This window comes from Phoenix dactylifera, unplaced genomic scaffold (genome assembly GCF_009389715.1).
Source record: "Phoenix dactylifera cultivar Barhee BC4 unplaced genomic scaffold, palm_55x_up_171113_PBpolish2nd_filt_p 000402F, whole genome shotgun sequence".
NCBI lineage: Eukaryota > Viridiplantae > Streptophyta > Magnoliopsida > Arecales > Arecaceae > Phoenix > Phoenix dactylifera.
Genome location: NW_024067844.1, coordinates 152,486 through 175,229, shown reverse-complemented (window position 1 = coordinate 175,229; position 22,744 = coordinate 152,486). Strand labels below are relative to the sequence as shown.

Sequence of the window (22,744 nt, the reverse complement as noted above, 5' to 3'; positions counted from 1 at the left end):
AAGAAGGGAGGAAAGTGTGGTCAACGGGAAAGTAATGAGATGCCTCTTGTTTGGTTGGAGTTTTCAAAGGAGAGAGATGGGAAAGTTGGATTCCCATGGGAATAGGATTCCCACATTTCGGGCTCGTTTGGTTCGCGGGAAGCATTTTCCCTCTTAGAAATATGATTCCTGAGAAGCAGATTCGTAGGAAGAGGATGCCTGGAAAAGTACTTTTGTCATATTTGGTTAACCATGGAAAAGTAATAGATTTCCAGAGTGCTTATGTTTGGTTGACCATCCATTTTTCTGAGAAAGTTATGTACAATTCCTATTATACCCTTAATAAAAATTAGGCCTTTAATGCCTCTTTAATACTGAAGGATTTTTTAGAAAAAAATAAATATGGAGTGATCCCACCTCATAGGAAAGTAACTTTCTCATGTTTCTCATGGGAAAGACTTTGTAGATTTGTTTCAAAATAGTTAGAACACGAGGCTTCATGGCTTTGGCTAAAGATACGGCTCTGGCATCAATATTTAAAAGCAAATAACCAAGAAATATCTATTCGTCAACTTCACAGTCATAACAAAAAGTCACGATCGAGCAGTACAAGCTCTCCAATTTTTTTTTTTCTCGAAGGAAGGTTCAAACGCATAGGATTCTCAATTGTCGATTCTTTTTTGAAGGAAAATCTCAATCGTTGGGTCGAGATACACTGCTAGACCAAGCTCATGATTTGATCATGGAATGCTTCCGAGTGTTCCTTGAGGACGCATCGCAGCAGCAATCGCACGCCTTGCATGGGCGCAGGGGACTCGAGCAAGATGCACCAAGGGACGAGGTCGTCCTCAGTCAATGGAGCAACTCGGATCGGTCCACCCCATCCAAAGTCCACCTCGTAGAACCCCACCCGACTCCAATTCGTCACGCAAAGCGAGCCGTATTCCAGCGGCACCATGCACGGCCCCTCCTTGGGGTCTCCCTTCACCCATTTCGAGAACTTCGCCGGCACGCTCTCTTTAGCCTCTCTGACCAAGCTCACGATCTCAACCATGGACGCGTTCTTTATCTTCTCGCCGGGCGCTGTAATTGCCATCGGATACACGCAGTTGCCGTAGTAACCTTCCTCCTCGGGCAGCACCTCCTGCAACAAGCGACGGGTGCTCACCGGAAACGCTAGGTGGACGTCGGCCTGGGGCTCCAAATCGATCGCTCGGGTTCGGCAACGCCATACCAACGCACTCACGACGTCGAACTTGGAGCATTTCTGGCCCGTCTCGCTCGTGAATTGGTCCTTGATCTGGTCGATACGGTGCAGGGATACATCTAATATGCTCTGCTCCAAGGCTAAAGGTTTGAAGACCGGCGGAGGTCCCTGGGGCAGGAGCTTGGGTGGGTTGGGAATGGCCTCCCTGCACCAGATTGGCTCGACGGTGGGCTGTGCAAGACCTCTGGCCAATTCCGCAATGGCTTTCAGGAATTGAGCTACTCCGACTCCATCAAAAATTGCGTGATTGAATCTGATGCCGACCACATATCCTCCGCACGCGAATTCTGTGACCTGAGATGCGTGCATGAAACTCCAAGTCAGTCTTTAACAGCAATAGCTTCGATCATTTCCTGTTACCGAGCTTGGCCAATATTAAAAAGCAGAGGAAGTCTTATCGTGTCAGGCTGGATCCAGCTTTCTTTGTAGGAACGAAATCTTTCAACATTCACCATTTTATATAAAGAGAAAAAAAAAATAGAAACATGATGCGAGAAAGAGGGGAAAGAAAAGAGAGAGAGAGAGAGAGTATGTATACGGGCCTGCAGCATGAAGAACACATCCTCTTGCTTGACTTGAGGTGGAGGACAGGGGATGAGCTGTTCCTTTGGGATCATGAAAGGGCGATCGAGATTGTTAACATCTTGAAGGCTGCAATTTGCCGATGCCTCGACGAACCATACGCCGTCGCCGGTGCAAGCCACGCTGAGCTCGCCATTGTCGGACACGACGAACCGGCCGGCGACGGGGTAGTAGGAGACCAAGGCCCTGGACAAAGCTTTCCTCGCGACCTTTGCCGGGTGCTGACCGGGCCCAAACACGAGGAACAAGTCGATCAGGCGCCTCATGCCAGGGGCCCGATCGATCGGGGAGAGGGGGAGGTTGGCGGAAGAAGGTGTGGGCTCGCAGGGGCCAACCAGGGCCGGAGCCAGCTTGGTCACGGAGAAGCTCATGGTCTTCTTCTGTTTGGCCGATGGTGTGGATGATTGAAGAGTTTCCGGTGGTTCTTTACTTACAAAGATGAGAGACTGGTTCGGGGTTGTGTATTATATTAATTGCTTCGTTCGAAGGTTAGCTGAGCTGCGGTTGTCGCGTCGCTCGCACCTATTGGAGATCCAGCGGGGAGGACAGCTCATACCCCAAACACCGCGCACGGAGGTGATTGGTTAATGGAGAAAATAGCACGGTTTAAGGGAATAATATATGGTTTTAAAGGCTACTCGAGATGCCAAACTAGCGTTTGGCACGTGAGAGGCGCACGATTGGATGCAGGCCTCGGCAAAGTCAAGATTCCTTTTTGTTTTTTTTTCTATGGAAATTCATGGAACCGAGCCCATTTCCACGATTAACTTTTAAGATTCTTTCAGCTTCGACCTTATGATGCTGTCACGATTGACTTTAAGAGTTGTGCAAGGCAAACCTTGACCTCTATCCCGTAGGGCTTGTCCGAGGTGTCATGCCTGTCCATTTAGCAGCCAAATTTGACTGTTTCACACCACATTTTTAAACTTTAGATTTAAATAATTATAGTGCATGCATTACAAAATAGAAAGCCCAATTTAACCATACATAATTGATGTATCACCATCATCGTCACCATCACCATCATTATTGTTGGGGGGAAAATGGATTGCCCTAAACACGTGAACGGTTCGCCGGCACGTGACGACGGATGCAACGGTAGCAACCCTCGAGGCGCCCGACTTTAAGGCGCCCGACCTCAAGGCGCCCGACTCCAAGGCGCTCGATCTCAAGGCGTCCGACCTCAAAGGCCCTCGACCCCGAGGCGCCGAGGCGCCCGACCTCGGCATCTCCGACATCAGAGCTCGCAGCCCTGCAGCCTTGATCTCGGCCAAGCCGAGCCCGCTCGACCTCAACTCCGAAGAAAACTCGGTCAAAGGATGAAGCAAGCTGCTCCACTCTACCGAAAATCAAGCCCCTCTCCTCTTCATCCGGGATCCAATCCCATGATCTTCGTCTGACCGACTGTCAACCATTAAATGCGCACGATCTCCACGGACTTTCAGCTTACTCAAAATCTCAAGCCGTCCACGGCAACTCATCAACTCACTCAACCCCATCTAGTCACTTACGGCAACGCATTAATTCGCACGATCACGCCCAATTATGACAGTAACGCCATTAATTCGTCCAGTTATATTACAAGTAACCCTGGCATCCCTCCTATAAAAAGGGGAACAACCGGGGACTTCTAACTTGGACTTTAATATACAAATTCTCTCATTGTCCACTGAAGCCCCCCTCTAACTTAAGCATCGGAGGACCGGCGCTGGGAACCCCGACCATCGGTTTTTCTTGCAGGTCCTCCGGAGGACGCAGCCCGCCAATGCGCCACCCGCCGGAGCTCCTCCTCCTCGGCCAGTGGTCACCCCCGGGTCCAGTTTCCAGCAACAATTATCATGCAGTAGAATTTCTTATTGGGCTGTAACCTCGTTGCAGGCGTTTTAATCAGCAATTTATAGTTGAACAGGGGAAGAAACAAAGATTGAGATGACTGAGTTGCACCACTTAAACTTTATGTTTCATAAATATATAAGGAACTGATAAATTGAAGAAATTGGTGTCGATAAGTGTTCTCAGACATCACGTTCCATCAAATACGGAAGGACTTGTGCAAGTTACTTCAAATAATATTTCAAGAAATTGGTATCAAAACTGGTATATTCTCTAATGTAGGCACATGTATAGTTTTCAAGGACATTATCCAATGGTTACTCTAATCATGGGGATGATTGGAAGTTTACCACCAAGGGGCTTCAATATATTCTTTTGCTTTTCTTCTCTATGATGAGGTGAACTTGTTGGGGATTTGCTTGAGGTTTGTATACTTTTTTACCCTATTAACATTTTATTTCAAGTAGTAAGCTCAATGATTGAAAACTGACATTCAAAGTCTTAGTCATACTGTTCAAGACAAACATGGTATAGATGTTAGTATATAAATTGCTTCATGAATCAATCTAACTGTTGGGGGGAAAACCCCAAGTCATACTGCCACGGAGGCGCTCGGCCAAAAAGCGCCGACCGGAAAGGCGCTCGGCCAAAGAGGCGCTCGGCCAAAGAGTGCCGACTAGAAAAGCGCTCGATTAGAGGGCGCTGACCAGAGGAGAGCGCGAAATAAAGGCGCTCGGCTAGAAGGCGCTCGACCAAAGGGCGCCGACCAGAAGCATTAGAAGCGACCCCACCACAGGGCGCCCCATTGGGCGACCAGCTCGGCTCGGCACTCCTGCCGAGCCGATTGCCTTGACCAAACGTTCAACTCCTGCCTAACCCCCTGAGGGACTTGACAATCCACTACAACCTGCCTCTATCTCCAAGCCGTCAAGGCATAAGATCTCCGCAGGTATTTGGCACTACCTGCCATTAATGCATGAGACCCCCTCAAGTCTCCGATGCGCTCAGTCATTTAATGAACACGGCTCAAGACGATCTCCGGATCACTGAACCATCAAAGCGTATGGCTCTCTCTGACCGCCGGTTCACTCGGTAATAAATGCACTTACCATCCATGGACCCCGGGCCTATCACGGCCGGCGGTTCAACCACTCCAACAGGTCCGATCGACCGTGACAACTCCCTGGTTCCGGTCTGATTCGGCCTTATTTTCCACTACGCCATTAATGGGCCAAATCGTGCCCAATTATTACAAAAGAGAACAAACTCCCTGTCACCTCCCGGGCGACATAAAATCCCTCTATAAAAGGGAGCCTGGGAGGAAAGAGGGGAGGCCCCGGACTAGGACCGGAACACAAGTAAACAGCACAGACACAATTGAGCACAATATTCTCTTCATCTTCTCCACATATCCCTTCTTTACTCTCTCCACATATTGGCCCCCTCTGACTTAAGCATCGGAGGGCCGGCGCCGGGGAGCCCGGCCACCGGCTTTTTTGCAGGACGGGACAGGACAGGACGCACTCTCCTCTCCGCTCTCTCACACCCCTCAGGAGGGCACAGGAGGACACAGCCGGCCGGCGCACCGCCGTCCGCCCTCCCTGCGGCGGAGCTCCTCCTCCCCTGGCTCCGTGGCGGCCCCCGGGTCCAATTTCCAGCAACAGTTGGCGCTAGAGGAAGGGCCCGAGTCGCTGCCATGAAGCTAAGAAGCAAAGGGGCTTCCAACGCCTCCCGACGCCCTCCACCCAGCCCTGAGCATTCCGTCCGAAACTCACCACCTCCGGCTGAGTCAGCACCTCAAGTTCGGCCGGAGCAGTTTGATGCCCTGGTGCAACAGGTGCAGGCCCTGGCTACCGCTGTCCAAAGCCTGCAGCCCAGGGGCATCCCAACGGCACCGCCTCCTCCGGCTCCAGTTCAACCGGAGCCCCCTACAAGTGGACTTCCCCTTCGAGGTCAGGACTCCCAAGTCCAGGCCTCCCTCTGGAGAGAGCACCCAGCCAGGGGCCACGGAGGCTGGCCACAACCTTCAGAAGCTGAGTCGGTTCCGGGGCAACCTGCACCCGAACGAACCGCTGCAGCGATCCTCCAGAATGACGAACTCGACAAGAAGGTCGAGAAGCTGGAGCGCCAGATCCAGGCACTCCACGGGAGAAAATCAGGACGTGACGGCGACTTCGAGTTTACTACGAAGTCACCCTTCTCCCCGGAGATCGAAGATGAACCGGTTCCGCTACGGTTCAAGATGCCCCAGGTGGAGCCTTACAACGGCAAGGCTGATCCCCTTGACCACCTGGAAAGCTACCGGGTCTTAATGGCCCTACAAGGATCCTCGGAGGCCATGATGTGCAAGGCTTTTCCGGCGACACTTCGAGGACCAGCCCGACTGTGGTTTACCGGGCTGAAGCCGAATACTGTCTCCTCCTTTGAGCAGCTCGGCAGACAGTTTGCTGGCAATTTTGCCGCCAGCCAGCCCCAGCGGCGGACATCCGACTCCCTCCTTGATGTCAAACAAAAGGAGGGAGAATCCTTCAAGGAGTATTTGGATCGGTTCACCGCCGCGACATGGGAGGTCCGGGAGCTTGACCAGTCAATCGCAATGTCAGCACTGAAGACTGGAGCCCGGTCCTACAAGTTCCTCTTCTCAATCGAAAAGAATTTCCCTGCGGACCTCCCTGAAATGCTCGCCCGGGCGCAGAAGTACGCCAAGGCTGAGGAAGCCGTGGCCGTTAGGCGGGGCGGGACCGAGCAGAACCCTAGGAAGAGATGCCGCGAGGAGCGCAGCCAGCCCAGAAGCCCGTCTCCGCGACGAGCCAAGAATCCGCCCCGCCCGAAGAGTCCACCCCGGTTGAGGGGACCGCCACAGCAGAGGCCACCACTCCACCCGAAGTTCCAACTGCGGGCCCATGCACCCGAGGAGAGGTATGAAAAATACACTCCCCTCAATGCTCCTCGGGCTGAAATCCTCATGGAGATCGAGGGTCGGGATCGTATCCGGCTCCCACCTCCGAAACAAGATACCAGAATCCGTCGTGATTCCCGGAAGTATTGCCGTTTCCACCGGGATCACGGCCATGATACTGAGGATTGTTATCAGCTCCGAAACGAGATCGAAGCACTCATCCGCCGAGGGGTGCTCGATCGGTTTGTGCAAGGCCGGCGTGAAGAGAAGAAGCCGGCCGAAGGAGCTACACGGCCTGAAGGTTCAAATGCCAACAGGCCCATCGCCGGCGTCATTAACACCATCCAAGGCGGGGCCTCGGTGGGAGAAACTTCAGGGGAAGGAATCTCCTCAAAGCGCCTGCGCGCCTCTGAAGCCATCTCCTTTTCAAACGATGATCTAGAGGGAGTTGAAACTCCCCATGATGACGCCATGGTCATCTCCATGATCATAAACAAATTTGATGTAAAGCGCATCTTGGTCGATAATGGAAGTTCGGCAAATGTTTTGTATTATGGTGCCTATTGTAAAATGGGGATGACCAAAGAACAGCTACGGAGGATGAATGCTCCGTTAGTTGGATTTACTGGGGATTCAGTCCCAGTAGAGGGCGAGATTGACCTTCTGGTCACAGCTGGGCTCGCCCCCCGTGAAAGTACCGTGGGGATGAGCTTCCTCGTGATACGCCTTCCCTCAGTCTGCAACGCCATCCTCGGAAGGCCAGGCCTCAACGCCCTCCGAGCAGTGGTCTCAACTCACCACTTGCTCATGCGGTTCCCCACCGGCCAGGGAGTCGGCGAAGTTCGAGGAGATCAAATGGTGGCAAGGCGATGCTACCTGGCGACCCACGAGGCAAAGCGACCAGCCGAGGTGCCTATCCCAGCGACCGACCAGCCCTCGACTAAGATTCTGGAGGCACGGGTTAACCCTCGGAAAGAGCGGGTAGAGCCTGGTGAGTTATTAATTCAAGTTCCTTTACGAGAGCTCTCTCCCGGGCTAACCGTGCAGATCGGCTCTGGCCTCAACTAGCATGAGAGGGGTCGCCTTGTCAATTTTCTACAAGACAACATGGATGTCTTCGCATGGTCGCCTGCAGACATGCCGGGGATAGACCCGGGGATCATGGTCCACCGGCTCCAAGTGAAGCCAACCAGCAAGCCTGTGCGACAAAAGAAACGAGGCGCTGCCCCTGAACGACAGCGAGCAGCAGCCGAGGAGGTCGACAAGCTCCTTGAAGCTGGCTTCATCCGGGAGATATCCTACCCGGAATGGCTTGCCAACGTGGTCCTCGTCAAGAAAGCCAGCGGAAAGTGGCGCATGTGCGTGGACTACACCGGCCTGAACAAAGCCTGCCCAAAGGACAGCTTCCCGCTCCCCAGCATCGACCAGCTCGTGGACTCCACCTCAGGTCACGAGCTGCTGGCATTTATGGACGCCTTTTCCGGATATAACCAGATCCGCATGGCACCAGAAGATGAGAAAAAGACCGCCTTCATCACCGATGGGGGAACTTACTGCTACAAAGTGATGCCGTTCGATTTAAAAAATGCCGGGGCAACTTATCAAAGGCTGGTCAGCCAGATCTTCAAAGACCAGATAGGGCGGAACATGGAGGTCTATGTTGATGATATGCTGGTGAAAAGCAAGGTGGCACAAGACCATATAGCCGACCTCAATGAAGCCTTCTCCACACTCCGAAAGTACCAGATGAAGCTCAATCCAGCCAAATGTGCATTCGGAGTCACCTCCGGCAAATTCCTCGGCTTCATTATTACACAACGGGGAATCGAGGCCAACCCCGAAAAGATCCGAGCCCTCCAAGAGATGACACCTCCTAGGACGGTCAAGGAGGTACAACGGCTCACAGGCCGAGTGGCAGCCCTTGGGAGATTCATCTCCCGCTCGGCCGAGCGCTGCCTTCCATTCTTTACAGCCCTCAAGAAGCCGAAGAACTTTTTGTGGTCGGACAAGTGCCAGCAATCTTTTGAGGAGCTCAAGCATCTACTGGCTTCCCCTCCCCTGCTCACAAAGCCTCAACAGGGAGAGCTTCTTTATCTATATCTAGCTGTCTCCCCTGTAGCAGTAAGCTCGGTCTTGGTCCGAGAGGAGGGTAAACTCCAAAAGCCAGTATATTACACCAGCCGGGTCTTGAGGGACGTCGAGACCCGATACTCCAAGCTGGAGAAGACTGTCTATGCTCTGGTCATCTCAGCTCGAAGGCTTCGACCCTACTTCCAAGCCCACACAGTGGCCGTACTGACCGATCAGCCGGTCAAGCAGATCTTGCAGAGATCAGACCGTGCGGGCCGAATCACTAAATGGGCCATCGAGCTCGGAGAATTCGACCTCGAGTACCGACCCAGACCAGCGATCAAAGCACAAGCGCTCGCAGACTTTATAGTCGAGTGCACCATACCGGACGAGGCCGAGCCCGAACCTGAGCCACTAACGGTTCTGACCCCGAGTTTGACATGGACTCTGCATGTCGATGGCTCTTCAAACTCGGGGGGTAGCGGAGCGGGACTTATCCTTACCAGCCCGGAGGGGGTGGTCGCTGAGCAAGCCTTGCGCCTCGAGTTTCCTGCTTCCAATAACATGGCGGAGTATGAAGCGCTCGTCGTCGGGCTCAAGCTAGCCAAGGAGCTAGGAGTGAAGGACTTGAAGGCCTTCAGTGATTCTCAGCTCGTCGTCAACCAAATTGTGCGCGACTTCGAAGCCAGAGACCCGATCATGCAGAAGTATCTTCAGAAGGTACGGGATCTCGCCTCGACCTTTGACTCTTTTCACATTCAACATGTTATCAGGTCGGAGAATCTTAGGGCCGACCAGCTATCAAAGCTGGCGTCCTCTCGCATGAGCGAGCTTCCCAAGGAGGCAGTACTGGAGTACCTCCAAAAGCCCAGCACGGACGGGCCAGAGCAGACCCTCTGCACTGAGTTCGAGCCGAGCTGGAGGGACGAGCTCATCAGCTATCTGCAAGATGAAGTCCTTCCCACTGATGAACAAGAAGCTCGCCGAATAAAGCGCTCCGCCACCCGATACATACTATACGAGGGAAAGCTCTATCGGAGATCTTTCACATCTCCCCTCCTCAGATGCCTTCGCCCAACGGAGGCTGATTACGCCATGCGCGAGGTCCATGAAGGAATTTGTGGAAATCATCTGGGAGGGCGAGCATTGGCCCATAAAATTCTGCGCCAAGGATATTATTGGCCGACACTCCAGAAGGATGCTATGGATTTTGTCCAAAGATGTGACCGGTGCCAGAGGAACGCCAATGTCCAACGCCGGTCCTCGGCTTCCTTAACTTCAATTAGCTCCCCTTGGCCTTTTGCCCAATGGGGAATTGACATCCTAGGGCCATTTCCACTGGCCACTGGGCAAAGGAAGTTCCTGGTCGTCTCCATCGACTATTTCACGAAATGGGTGGAAGCCGAGCCTCTTGCCCAGATCACCGAGCAGAAGATGCGGGATTTTGTTTGGAAGTCCATAATCTGCAGATTTGGGCTTCCCCGCATCCTCATCTCTGACAACGGTCGCCAGTTTGACAACATTCACTTCAGAGAATTCTGCTCCGAGCTTGGCATTAACCACCGCTTCACCTCGGTCGCGCACCCTCAGACAAATGGAGAAACCGAGGTAACTAACCGTACTATCTTGCAGGGTCTCAAAGCCAGGCTCGACAAATCCAAAGGACAATGGGTCGAAGACCTATACAATGTCCTGTGGGCCTACCGGACCACGTTCCGCGTCCCCACCGGCGAGACTCCCTTCAACCTGACATACGGGACGGAGGCTGTCATCCCACTGGAGATTGGGATTCCTTCTTCGAGAGTCGAGCATCATGACGCCAGCTCCAACTCTTTGCAGCTCAGAAGCAACCTTGACCTAGTCGAGGAAACGAGGGAGGCCGCCCGAGTTCGTATGGCGAGGTACCAGCAAAGGACAGCTCAGTACTACAACGCCAGGGTCAAAGTCAAATCTTTCAGACCGGGGGACCTTGTCCTCAGAAGAGCTGAAGCCTCCCGACCAACTGAGCAAGGGAAGCTGGCCCCGAACTGGGAAGGACCATACCGAGTCACGCGCATCCGCCGACCCGAAACTTATCAATTGGAGTCTCTAGATGGGACTCCCATTCCGCGGAGCTGGAACTCTGAAAATCTCCGCGTGTACCACCAATAAAACCCCAAGGGGTCCCCCATTATTCAACCATTGAATCTCATTCTATGAATTTCATTTCATAATGAACTTACAGTCTGCATACTCATTTCAAGCTCACCGATTTTCCTGGTTATCTCATGATCCCAGGTTTATTTCTCCTCCCCTGACCACGGTTGGGATGCCCCGATGTCTCGGGATGATGGGGGACTTGCGAGGACTCTCTGAAGATATTCGTGAGTTCGTGATACGCTCTCCATCGGCCAACGAGCTCGGCTCGTTCTCCTACCCTGACCACGATCAGGATGCCCCGAGATGTCGGGATGCCCCGATCCATCGGGATGGCTCGAGACGTCGAGATACGGTCTTAAGTGACCGACGAGCTCGGCTCGTCCTCCATCGACTTCCACCGACGAGCTCGGCTCGTGCTCCATCGGCCAACGAGCTCGGCTCGTTCTCCTACCCTGACCACGGTCAGGATGCCCCGAGACGTCGGGATGCCCCGATTCGTCGGGATGCCCTGAGACGTCAGGATGCCCCAATATATTGGGATGCCCTGCCACAACGGGACGCCCCGATCCGTCGGGATGGCTCGAGACGTCGAGATACGGTCTTAAGTGACCGACGAGCTCGGCTCGTGCTCCATCGACTTCCACCGACGAGCTCGGCTCGTGCTCCATCGACTTCCACAGACGAGCTCGGCTCGTTCTCCTACCCTGACCACGATCAGGACGCCTCGAGACGTCGAGATGCCCCGATCCGTCGGGATGCCCCAAGACGTCGGAATGCCCCGGCTATAGGGAAGCTCGAGACGTCGAGATATGAGTTGCGGTCCTCTCTGACCAGACGAGCTCGGCTCGTTTTCCATCGACTTCCACCGACGAGCTCGGCTCGTGCTCCATCGGCCAACGAGCTCGGCTCGTTCTCCTACCCTGACCACGGTCAGGATGCCCCGAGACGTCGGGATGCCCCGATCCATTGGGATGGCTCGAGACGTCGAGATACGGTCTTAAGTGACCGACGAGCTCGGCTCGTCCTCCATCGACTTCCACCGACGAGCTCGGCTCGTGCTCCATCGGCCAACGAGCTCGGCTCGTTCTCCTACCCTGACCACGGTCAGGATGCCCCGAGACGTCGGGATGCCCCGATCCATCGGGATGGCTCGAGACGTCGAGATACGGTCTTAAGTGACCGACGAGCTCGGCTCGTCCTCCATCGACTTCCACCGACGAGCTCGGCTCGTGCTCCATCGGCCAACGAGCTCGGCTCGTTCTCCTACCCCGACCTCGGCCGGGATGCCTCGAGACGTCGAGATGCCCCGATTCTTCGGGATGCCCTGATACGTTGGGATGCGGTCTTCACTGACCGAGACAAGCTCGATTCGTTCTCCACCTGCTTCAACCAACAAGCTCGGCTCGTTCTCCATCACCGGATTTCTCTGCCGACGTCCTCAAAGAACGGACCCCGAGCAGAGGGGCGTCTTCAGTCGCCTCGGCGCAAGGACGCACACGGTACAAGGTACCCATTTATTTAATGTTGTTATATTATCTTATCTATTTTTGGATCTCTGCCGACGTCCTCAAAGAACGGACCCCGAGCAGAGGAGCGTCTTCAGTCGCCTCGGCGCAAGGACGCACACGGTACAAGGTACCCATTTATTTAATGTTTTTATATTATCTTATCTATTTTTGGATCTCTGCCGACGTCCTCAAAGAACGGACCCCGAGCAGAGGAGCGTCTTCAGTCGCCTCGGCGCAAGGACGCACACGGTACAAGGTACCCATTTATTTAATATTTTTACATTATCTTATCTATTTTTGGTTCTCTGCCGACGTCCTCAAAGAGTGGACTCCGAGCAGAATGTTTTAGTCACCTCGGCGTGAAACACACGATACCAACAAACTTGGTATAACACTGTTGAATCCCCGTCACGAGCTGACATAGTATTCAACCCATTCATTGGAAAAGAATCCGACCCGCCCCGGCAATGTGGGGCTCGGACCCAAAGTTTACTAACTTCGCTAAAAAGTTTAAGTCCCAGTGACTGCTTTAGGGCTTGGTCGAAATCTGGGCTAGGCTCGGAAAGACTCTCCGAGCCCAAATCCCTTAAGCACAAGCGTTGCTATACCACTGGTCGAAGGGCCGAGTAATGGAGCTCGGCAAGCCGAACCTAAAACCAAACCCTGTGGCGGGTAAAGCTGAGGCCCTAGAGCCCATATCCTCGGAACCTAAAATAGATCCGAGCAGAGAAACTTAGCAGACGAGTTTCCAAAGTATATTCATTTCAAAAAAGGCCCGTAGGCGAAGTACAAAAATTCGGGTTTTTCCAAGAAAGTATATTCATTTCAAAAAGCCCGTAGGCTGAGTACAAAAATTCGGGTTCGGCCCTTACAAGTATGGGGGGCCATCCCGACTTTACAAAATAACAAAAATTACATCAAGTCTCGAGCTCGACTACTTCGGTTACCGCAGCACCAGGAATAGCTGGCTCACCAGTCGGGGCCTCTTCGGCGGCCTCGGCAGCAGCTGGGGCGACCTCGGCGGCGACCTCGGTGACTTCGGGGATCGCCTCGGCCGCATCACCCCTCTCGACCCCTGCTCCCGGTTGGAGCAGGTTCACGTCAAAATCCGGGAGGAGCCGCCGCAATTGATTGCGGAAATTCCGGAAGCCTTGGATTAGCCCATTCACGCCCTCCTCTGCTAGGAGGTCGTGAAACTCCTCCGACTCGCGGAAGAGCCTCACCGCGTTCTGAGCTTGCTCCCGGGCCTCGAGCTCCCGAGCCTCATGATATGCGGCCTTCCGCTCAAGGTTATTCAATCCCCGCTCGAGCTCTAAGTAACGAAGGCGGGCGTTCTCCACCTCCTGCTCGCGGGAGGCCAACGCCAGCTCGGCGGCAGCCAGACGAGCTTCCGCGGCGCGCAGTTCGGACCTTGCCAACGTACGCGCGCCCTTTTCTTCCTCGAGCTCGGCGGTGAGAGCTCGAACCCTTTCCTCGGATGCTCCTACTTTTTCCTGGAGCACCTGACGTTCGGCCTCGGAGGCCTGGTACCTCGCCTCGGCGGCCAGGTACCTCGCCTCGGTGGCCAGGTACCTCGCCTCGGCGGCCAGGTACCTCGCCTGGACCTCGACATACCCACGCTGATACCTCCGGGCCCGCTCCCGGTAGTCGTGGGTGATGTGCATCAGCATCTCCATCTCGTGCAAATGCTGTAAAAGAGACGAAAAGAAAAACATAAGGCGCTGCGAGTAAAATTTTTTTACAAATTACACAGATGAAAAATTTTACATACCCGGACGGCGCTGCAGCGGGTAGAGTCCATGAAAGCATTGTAGCTCATGGACTGTATCAGGGCCCGGTCGGCCGGGAGCAGCGCGACCCGAAAAACTTCGCGTGCCACTCGAGGGTTTTCGAGGGCTGAATCGCCCTCGAACACCGACCAGTTGAGTGCCAGAGGCACTCGCTCCCCCGAGCCCGATGGGCCCGGAAGGCCAGCATCGGCTGGCCTAGGCAGAGCCGACCCCGAGGCTCCCTGACTGCTCCCCGGCTCGGAGCTAGGGGGCTGGGGTCGGACAAGCGGCCGATCTGACTGCCGCACGACTGAGGCGGGGCGCGCAGGCGCGGGACCCGCAGGACTCCTCCCCTGGTCGGCAACTGGAGCGTCCTACCGACCAGGAACTTGTGCCAGGGGCACCGGGCATGGGAGCACTGCTGAAGCTCCCCGGGAGCCCGAGCCCCTGGAATCCGTGCCCTCCCTCTGACCAGCACCGGGGTGCGCGGGGCGAGAAGGCCCCGCCTCGGAGTGCGCGGGGCGAGAAGGACCCGCCTCGGTCACTGCTGGCGCCGGGGGCGCTGGGGTCGCCGAGACCTTCTATTTCTTTCTCGGCTCAGTGGGCTCACCCGAGAGCTCGGCTGCCCTCTTCTGGAAGCGGGCGTAGAGGACTTCGCTTTTCGTCACCATATTTGCGATATCTGCAAAAGCAAAAAGGATTAGAACATTAGAACAGTAAGGAAATAAATACACCTTGTAATTACTCTTACCGTGGGGACGTGCCGAGCTCAAGCCCACGTTCACCAAAGCGTCCTCACAGATGAGGCCGTTCAGTAAGATGCCGTCCCCGAGGCTGCGGATGGCGTCGAGGATCCCCTGCTCACGTGGAGAAAGTCTGGGGGGTTTGTTGATGGACTTGAGCTGAGCCGGTCCCCACCTGGGGTCAAACCCCCAGGACTGTGCAGAACCAAGGAAGAAGAATTTCTCCTTCCAGCCATGAATGGATGAGGGGGCACCATGAAAAAGTGGCCGACCCGCCCGAAGGGCGATATACAGCCACTCTCCGTCTCCCGGATTCGACTTAAAGATAAAAAGTCGCCGGAAAACGTTGACAGAGGTCGGAATCCCCTGCAGTAAGCACAGCGATAGGAAACCGACCACTGTCCTCCAGGCATTCGGAGTGAGTTGCACCGGAACCAACTGGCACACCGTCAGCAACTCATTCACGAAGCCGTGAAGCGGAAATCGGAGGCCGGCCCAGAGCGATTCCAGATGCACTCCGACCCGGCCTACCGGAGGATCGGTTATCCGATCCCTTCGCCTGGCGGGCTCCAAGCGGAACCCGTGAAGAGGGAAAAACCACTCTTCGGTCATTTCGACCTCCAGGACGCTGATGGTAGACTCGACCTCACTGGGGAGAGAACCCATTGTAAAGGAAGAAAGGGATTAAGAAAGAAAAAAGGACGACCTGGGGAAGACGCCGGAGAAAAGAACTTCGGACTGTGAAAAGCTGGGGGAAGAAAAGTTGGAAGCAGAAGGCAATAGGAAGGGGACGAAGGGCCAGGGGAGAGTTTATATAAACCTCCCCAACGGCCCCGATCGGCAAAAAGAAAAGCCGTACCCCGTTAAGATGACCACACGTGTCGGTCCAAAAGATAGAACGACGCATTTAATTAGGGCTAACGCTTCGAATGCCGAAGCGCCCCATCGGATCGTGCGGCCCCATCATGAGCCCACGGTGCGAGAACGCCTCGCAAGAGGTGTCCCAATAATGAGGATTTTCGGGAAAGAAGAGACGCCGCCTATTAAAGGCATCTCGAGGCGTTCGATAATTCAAAATGCGCAATAAATTAAAATTTTCGGAATTCGTACGGCCCAACTGAAGCTACTTCCCGCACTCCAGCTGGTAGCCAACTGGAACTCGGAAGTCGGGGGGTAGTGTTGGGGGGAAAACCCCAAGTCATACCGCCACGGAGGTGCTCGGCCAAAAAGCGCCGACCGGAAAGGCGCTCGGCCAAAGAGGCGCTCGGCCAAAGAGTGCCGACCAGAGGACGCCGACCAGAAAAGCGCTCGATTAGAGGGCGCTGACCAGAGGAGAGCGCGAAATAAAGGCGCTCGGCTAGAAGGCGCTCGACCAAAGGGCGCCGACCAGAAGCATTAGAAGCGACCCCGCCACAAGGCGCCCCATTGGGCGACCAGCTCGGCTCGGCACTCCTGCCGAGCCGATTGCCTTGACCAAACGTTCAACTCCTGCCTAACCCCCTGAGGGACTTGACAATCCACTACAACCTGCCTCTATCTCCAAGCAGTCAAGGCATAAGATCTCCGCAGGTATTTGGTACTACCTGCCATTAATGCATGAGACCCCCTCAAGTCTCCGATGCGCTCAGTCATTTAATGAACACGGCTCAAGACGATCTCCGGATCACTGAACCATCAAAGCGTATGGCTCTCCCTGACCGCCGGTTTACTCGGTAATAAATGCACTTACCATCCATGGACCCCGGGCCTATCACGGCCGGCGGTTCGACCACTCCAACAGGTCCGATCGACCGTGACAACTCCCTGGTTCCGGTCTGATTCGGCCTTATTTTCCACTACGCCATTAATGGGCCAAATCGTGCCCAATTATTATAAAAGAGAACAAACTCCCTGTCACCTCCTGGGCGACATAAAATCCCTCTATAAAAGGGAGCCTGGGAGGAAAGAGGGGAGGCCCCGGACTAGGACCGGAACACAAGTAAACAGCACAGACACAATTGAGCACAATATTCTCTTCATCTTCTCCACATATCCCTTCCTTACTCTCTCCACATATTGGCCCCCTCTGACTTAAGCATCGGAGGGCCGGCGCCGGGGAGCCCGGCCACCGGCTTTTTTGCAGGACGGGACAGGACAGGACGCACTCTCCTCTCCGCTCTCTCACACCCCTCAGGAGGGCACAGGAGGACACAGCCGGCCGGCGCACCGCCGTCCGCCCTCCCTGCGGCGGAGCTCCTCCTCCCCTGGCTCCGTGGCGGCCCCCGGGTCTAATTTCCAGCAACACTAACAATAGTAAAAATTTAGTTATAGAAATGTTAGTTTAGCAAGTAAGTAAAGTTTTTGATAATTACATCAAATAGCTTGGGATCCAATTCATTTTCATAAAAAATTAAGATTTATATGTGTGTGTGCGCGTGCGTGCGTCCGCGCGCATGCGCATGTGCGCCCTTTCTAGTTGCCGATTATCTAACTTGCACATAATCTTTAAAAGTTTTACTTAATTAGATCAATTAAGTAGGTAAATTTTGCTGCCTCTATAAATCTTATGATTTAGGACTTACAAATAAAAAACATTTTTTTAAACTTAAAGGTACATATAATTTTTCCTCAGGTTTTTTTTCTGGCGGCAGTTGTTAGTTGTTACCGGGCTTATTTTACATTAACACCCTCCTCGATATCATTTTTTACATAAATACTCTCCTAAAATTAATATTTACATATATATCCTGATAAAATACTTATTTTGCTAGTTTACATTTTTTTATTTTTATTTTTACGTATGTACCCATACAATCTAACGCCGTTAAAAAATTAATAGTTTTAAATTATAAATAACTAAAATATTCTAAATTGGTATATGTGCAAAAAAAATATTTATAAAACAATAGTGACGAGGGACAAACAAGTAATTCCAAAATTTTATTTTATTTTTTATTAAAATAAATATGGTTTTATTAACAGTGTTAGAATAACTGTTATGTTAGGAATATTTGTGCAAAAACAGTATTTTATGAGGGTATAGAAATAAATATAAATTTAAGAGGGTGTTCAAATAAATTTGATTTTTTTAAGAAGCATATTCATTAGGAGAATTTTTAAGAGGGATGTATATGTAATTTACCGTTTGACGAGGGCATTATAAAAATTTCCTCGGTACTAAACTTGTGATATTTGGTTTTTTGAAAATATTGAAGCCTAAGGTCACTGGGAGTCAAGAACCCTAGGAGAGGAACCATCGGAACGGTCGTTCGAGCCAAAACGGCAAAACCCTAGTTGGCGTCCGCTCCCGTTCTCCACCACCGCCATTGCTGCCGGCGGTTGCTATCTCCTCTCCGTTTCGGCTGGGCCACCTCCAGATCTCGCCCTCTCATCCGCGTCACCTTTAGCCTCATCTCCTCGCACGAAGCCACCAGAATAAGGTCTCTTTCTCTCTCTTTTCCTTTCTTTTTTGGTAATTCTTGTGTGTTCGATTGATCCAAGGGTTCTTGGGCACGATTCTTTGATGATCGTCACTACTGGAAAAGGATTGCCTTCTTTGTAACTTTAGATGCTTGGGTTTTAATGTAATACCTGGGCCCAAAAATTAACTGGGCCCAATACCTTTTTGGGCCCGTACTCGAGCATTGGGCCAGGATACCTAATGGACCTAACTGGGGCCCATTGTTGATGGCTGCCACCTCATGCTTTATGCATGGATGTGACTAGAGACAGGTGGGGATCAGAGGAGGACCCAGCTGTTCAAGCTCCTCACCAAGAAGAAGCTGGGCGTGACACTCGTCCCCCCCCCCACCTTCTTCTTAAGAGTATCTATTAAACCCTACTGGCTCTCTCTCCAAAAATCTGAGGAACCCCTAAATCGGCAAAGGCGATGGAGTGGAGGCACTGGAGCACGGGGCACTGCAATCCCCTTCGGAAGCCAGGTAAACCCCCTGCCTTCTCTCCCCCTGTTTTGTGCAAGACAACAAAGAAACAAAGAAAGAAGGGAGGAAGGGGATTGTTGGCAGGCCGAGAGCCACCGGCGACGGCCATCGGCTTCAGCCGTGATCCCGTCGGCGCGGGCGTCGGCTGCTGGCAGACCAAGGGAGCGGCCGCGGGCATCCCGCAGTGCCGCCGGCTTCTTCCGGCCTCTCTTCCCCGTGGGAGAAGAGAAGGCCGCCGCAGGCGCGGCCGTGGGCTCAGCCGCAGGCCCGGCCGTGGCACCGCCGACTGTGGCTCGGCCCTCCCAAACCCCCCTTCTTTCTTCACAGGGGAAGAATGAAGAGAGGAAGAGAGAGGGTTTGGGTGTGAGAGAGAGAGAATATGGGGTTGGTGAAGGGAGGTTGAAGAAAAGAAGAAGAATGAAAGAAAGAAAGGAAGAGGGAAAAGAAGAGAGGAAGAGGGGACTCATCCTCCTCGTCGTGTGCGGCGGCCGCCGGCTTCGGCTGCGAGCACCGTCGTCACAGGCTCGGCCGAGGACGCCGCGGGGCCTAGCCGTGGACGCCGCCTGTTGTGGCCCGGCCTTCTTCCGCTCGCCGTCCTCCCTTTCCGCTCGTCGTGCTCCCATCGTCGGAGAAGAGAGGAAGGGGGAGATCGGGATGAAAGAGAAGGGAGGAGAGGAAGCTTCGGGAAGGAGAAGAAAAGAAGAAGGAGAAGAAAAGGAGAAAAAGAAAAGAAAACGGAGAAGAGGAGAAAAGGAAAGGAAAAAAAAAGAAAAGAAAGAAAAAAAAAAGAAAAAGAAAAGAAAAAGAAGGAAAAGAGAAGAAAAGGAAAAAAAAAAAAGAAATGAAATGGGTTTAGCCAAATTTGACTATCCAAGCCCAATTAGATTGGGCTAAGTCTAAATCCGAGCTCAATCAGATTGGGCTAAGTCTGGACGAGCCCAAACTATAAATTGGGTTAAATCCGAGCTAATTTAAGTTAAATTGAAATGGGTCCGAACCCAATTAAGCTGAGTTGGTCTCAGCAGACCTAATTGGTTGTGAATCAGGCCCAATCCTTTAATTAAAACCCAATTAACCTATGTGAACCCAATCTGGTTTTAAACTGAGCCCCAAAGGCTCTAAATTGGGTAAATTGGACTTGGCTAGATCCTTGGATGGGATCCAAGCAAGTAAGTTCATAATATGATGAACTAAGAAATTTTATAATAAATAAATGGGGAATAATGTAATCCCTATGATGTTGTTTTAGGTGATTAAGGATTTGTCACCTGGACTTGAGCAATTTGGAAAGCGAATTGATGTAAGTAATCTGTCTTAATCTTATCGTAGATCTTGTATTACGTTTTATAAGATGAACTAGTGTTTTTCATACAATTTGAATTGTATGCATGATTAGTGAAGAAAGTGAGTAACCTGTTCTAATCCTGTTATGGATCATGTCATGTTATTAATGTTTCCTCAGCATTTTTTTAAGTATATATGTTTCATGCTTGATATGTTACAATGCATAAGTAACTTGCATGATCCCAGAAGCTATGGCTATGTATGCAACATGAGGATACTGATATTTTAATCATGCATGTAAGTTTATAAAGTCTTAGCTAGCCCAGAGGCACTATAAAGGGCTCAAAGATGCTACTGAGAATGACTGAGCCTGCCCCGCCAGTGGCTGAATAGTAACTGGGCCTGCCCCGCCAGTGGCTGAGTAGTAACTGGGCCTGCCCCGCCAGTGGCTGAATAGTAACTGGGCCTGCCCCACCAGTGGTTGAATAGTAACTGGGCCCAAAAATTAACTGGGCCCAATACCTTTTTGGGCCCGTACTCGAGCATTGGGCCAGGATACCTAATGGACCTAACTGGGGCCCATTGTTGATGGCTGCCACCTCATGCTTTATGCATGGATGTGACTAGGGACAGGTGGGGATCAGAGGAGGACCCAGCTGTTCAAGCTCCTCACCAAGAAGAAGCTGGGCGTGACACTCGTCCCCCCCCCACCTTCTTCTTAAGAGTATCTATTAAACCCTACTGGCTCTCTCTCCAAAAATCTGAGGAACCCCTAAATCGGCAAAGGCGATGGAGTGGAGGCACTGGAGCACGGGGCACTGCAATCCCCTTCGGAAGCCAGGTAAGCCCCCTGCCTTCTCTCTCCCTGTTTTGTGCAAGACAACAAAGAAACAAAGAAAGAAGGGAGGAAGGGGATTGTTGGCAGGCCGAGAGCCACCGGCGACGGCCATCGGCTTCAGCCGTGATCCCGTCGGTGCGGGCGTCGGCTGCTGGCAGACCAAGGGAGCGGCCGCGGGCATCCCGCAGTGCCGCCGGCTTCTCCCGGCCTCTCTTCCCCGTGGGAGAAGAGAAGGCCGCCGCAGGCGCGGCCGTGGGCTCAGCCGCAGGCGCGGCTGTGGACGCCGCGAGCCCGGCCGTGGCACCGCCGACTGTGGCTCGGCCCTCCCAAACCCCCCTTCTTTCTTCACAGGGGAAGAATGAAGAGAGGAAGTGTGGAGTGATTGATTAAAACCCTATTTGATTTTGATGAGCTCAAAGCATTTGAGTATATTTCTTGTTTACTAATGAATTCAATTAAGTGTTTCAGTGAAAATCTTGTCTAAGTGTCTCAAGACTTGGTTCATAATTTTTGGATAAGTTAAGAAGTCAGCTTGAACCAAAGTCTGAGACTCGAGTCGACTCCAGAGTATCACGAGTCGACTCCAAGCGTATCAAGTTCACTGGCACGAGCTCGAGTCGACTCCGGATCAGTACGAGTCGACTCCGACTGAGAACAGACAGACGAACTGAAAGCTTCAACTCAGAACCTATCAACGAGTCGACTCCCGAAGTGTGCGAGTCGACTCCGGGGTTCACCGAGTCGACTCCAGGGTAGTAAGAGTCGACTCCAAGAGGAATACAAAGAAAAAGTCAGAGAGCAGTTTTCGGATCTGAGATTCGAGTCGACTCCAGTGGAACGCGAGTCGACTCCGATGGTTGGCAGGTCGACTCCAAAGACAGCAAGAGTCGACTCTCAGCAGTACACAAAGAAAAAGTCAGAGGGCAGATTCTGGACTCTGAGATTCGAGTCGACTCCCGCATTACGCGAGTCGACTCCGAGACTCCGCGACCACAAAGAAGACAGAAGACCAAGTTACTGCCTCTGAGATTCGAGTCGACTCCCAGACAGCTAGAGTCGACTCCAAGGCAGCTTCACATCAAAAGGGCAGAAGACCAAGTTTCGGAAACTGAGAGCCGAGTCGACTCCGAGGAAGCTCGAGTCGACTCCAAGACTGGACGAGCCAAAAGACAGAAGATAGGGAGTTCGGGCTCTGAGCGCCGAGTCGACTCCCAGGACAGTCGAGTCGACTCGAGTGGACCAAATTCAAAAATACGTCCACGGACTTCATGGGATGAGCCGACTCCGAGAAAGCCAAGTCAGCTCCAGAAGTTGGCGAGTCGACTCTGGGTCAAGACGAGTCGACTCCCAGTCGTGAAGGCAACTTTAATTCAAATCTGGAACAGTTGCAGAGTCGACTCCGGAAAAGTATGAGTCGACTCCCGCTACAGACGAGTCGACTCCTGATCGCGCGAGTCGACTCCAACCCACCAACGGACACATTGTCAGACTGTACAGAGTGTGCAGAACGGGCAGAAAAAGCTCTCTAACGGCTAGTTTCCGTGGGGGTTGGTTTAAATAGCCACAGAGGACTGTAGCAAGAGAGTGAACAACCATTCCACTCCAAGTAATCAAGCTTTCAATCTCTGCAACTTGTTCTTCAACGAAAAAGAGGGAAGAGCAGCATTAACTGCATCCACCTACTTCTTCCCAACATTGAAAGAGCCTTCTCCTGCATTCAAGTCGACTACACATTCAAGAGGAGACCCGAAGTTCAAGAAGCCCTTCCTCTTCTCCAACTTAAAAGCGTTTGAGGGCTCTTAACTTCGTTATTGTTCATATTGCCATTTATCTGCTTTTGAGAAGCTGTATTTTTCTGTTTGTCTCTTTTATCTACACCTTTGTCTTTGCTTGGTTCAATTGGGGCATTGAAT

The 22,744-nt window shown here is 52.6% G+C and overlaps 1 protein-coding gene across 1 annotated transcript; it reads right to left on the bottom strand.

Moving 5' to 3' along the window:
• Positions 1–514: 514 nt before the first annotated feature.
• On the bottom strand, positions 515–2,389 carry LOC103697872 (myricetin 3-O-glucosyl 1,2-rhamnoside 6'-O-caffeoyltransferase AT2-like). The gene is made up of 2 exons (XM_008779813.4): positions 1,789–2,389; positions 515–1,540 (listed from the first exon to the last, which is right to left on the bottom strand). Exons 1-2 carry the CDS (start codon positions 2,197–2,199, stop codon positions 698–700), a joined length of 1,254 nt encoding a protein of 417 aa, XP_008778035.1. The 5' UTR covers positions 2,200–2,389; the 3' UTR covers positions 515–697.
• Positions 2,390–22,744: the final 20,355 nt, after the last annotated feature.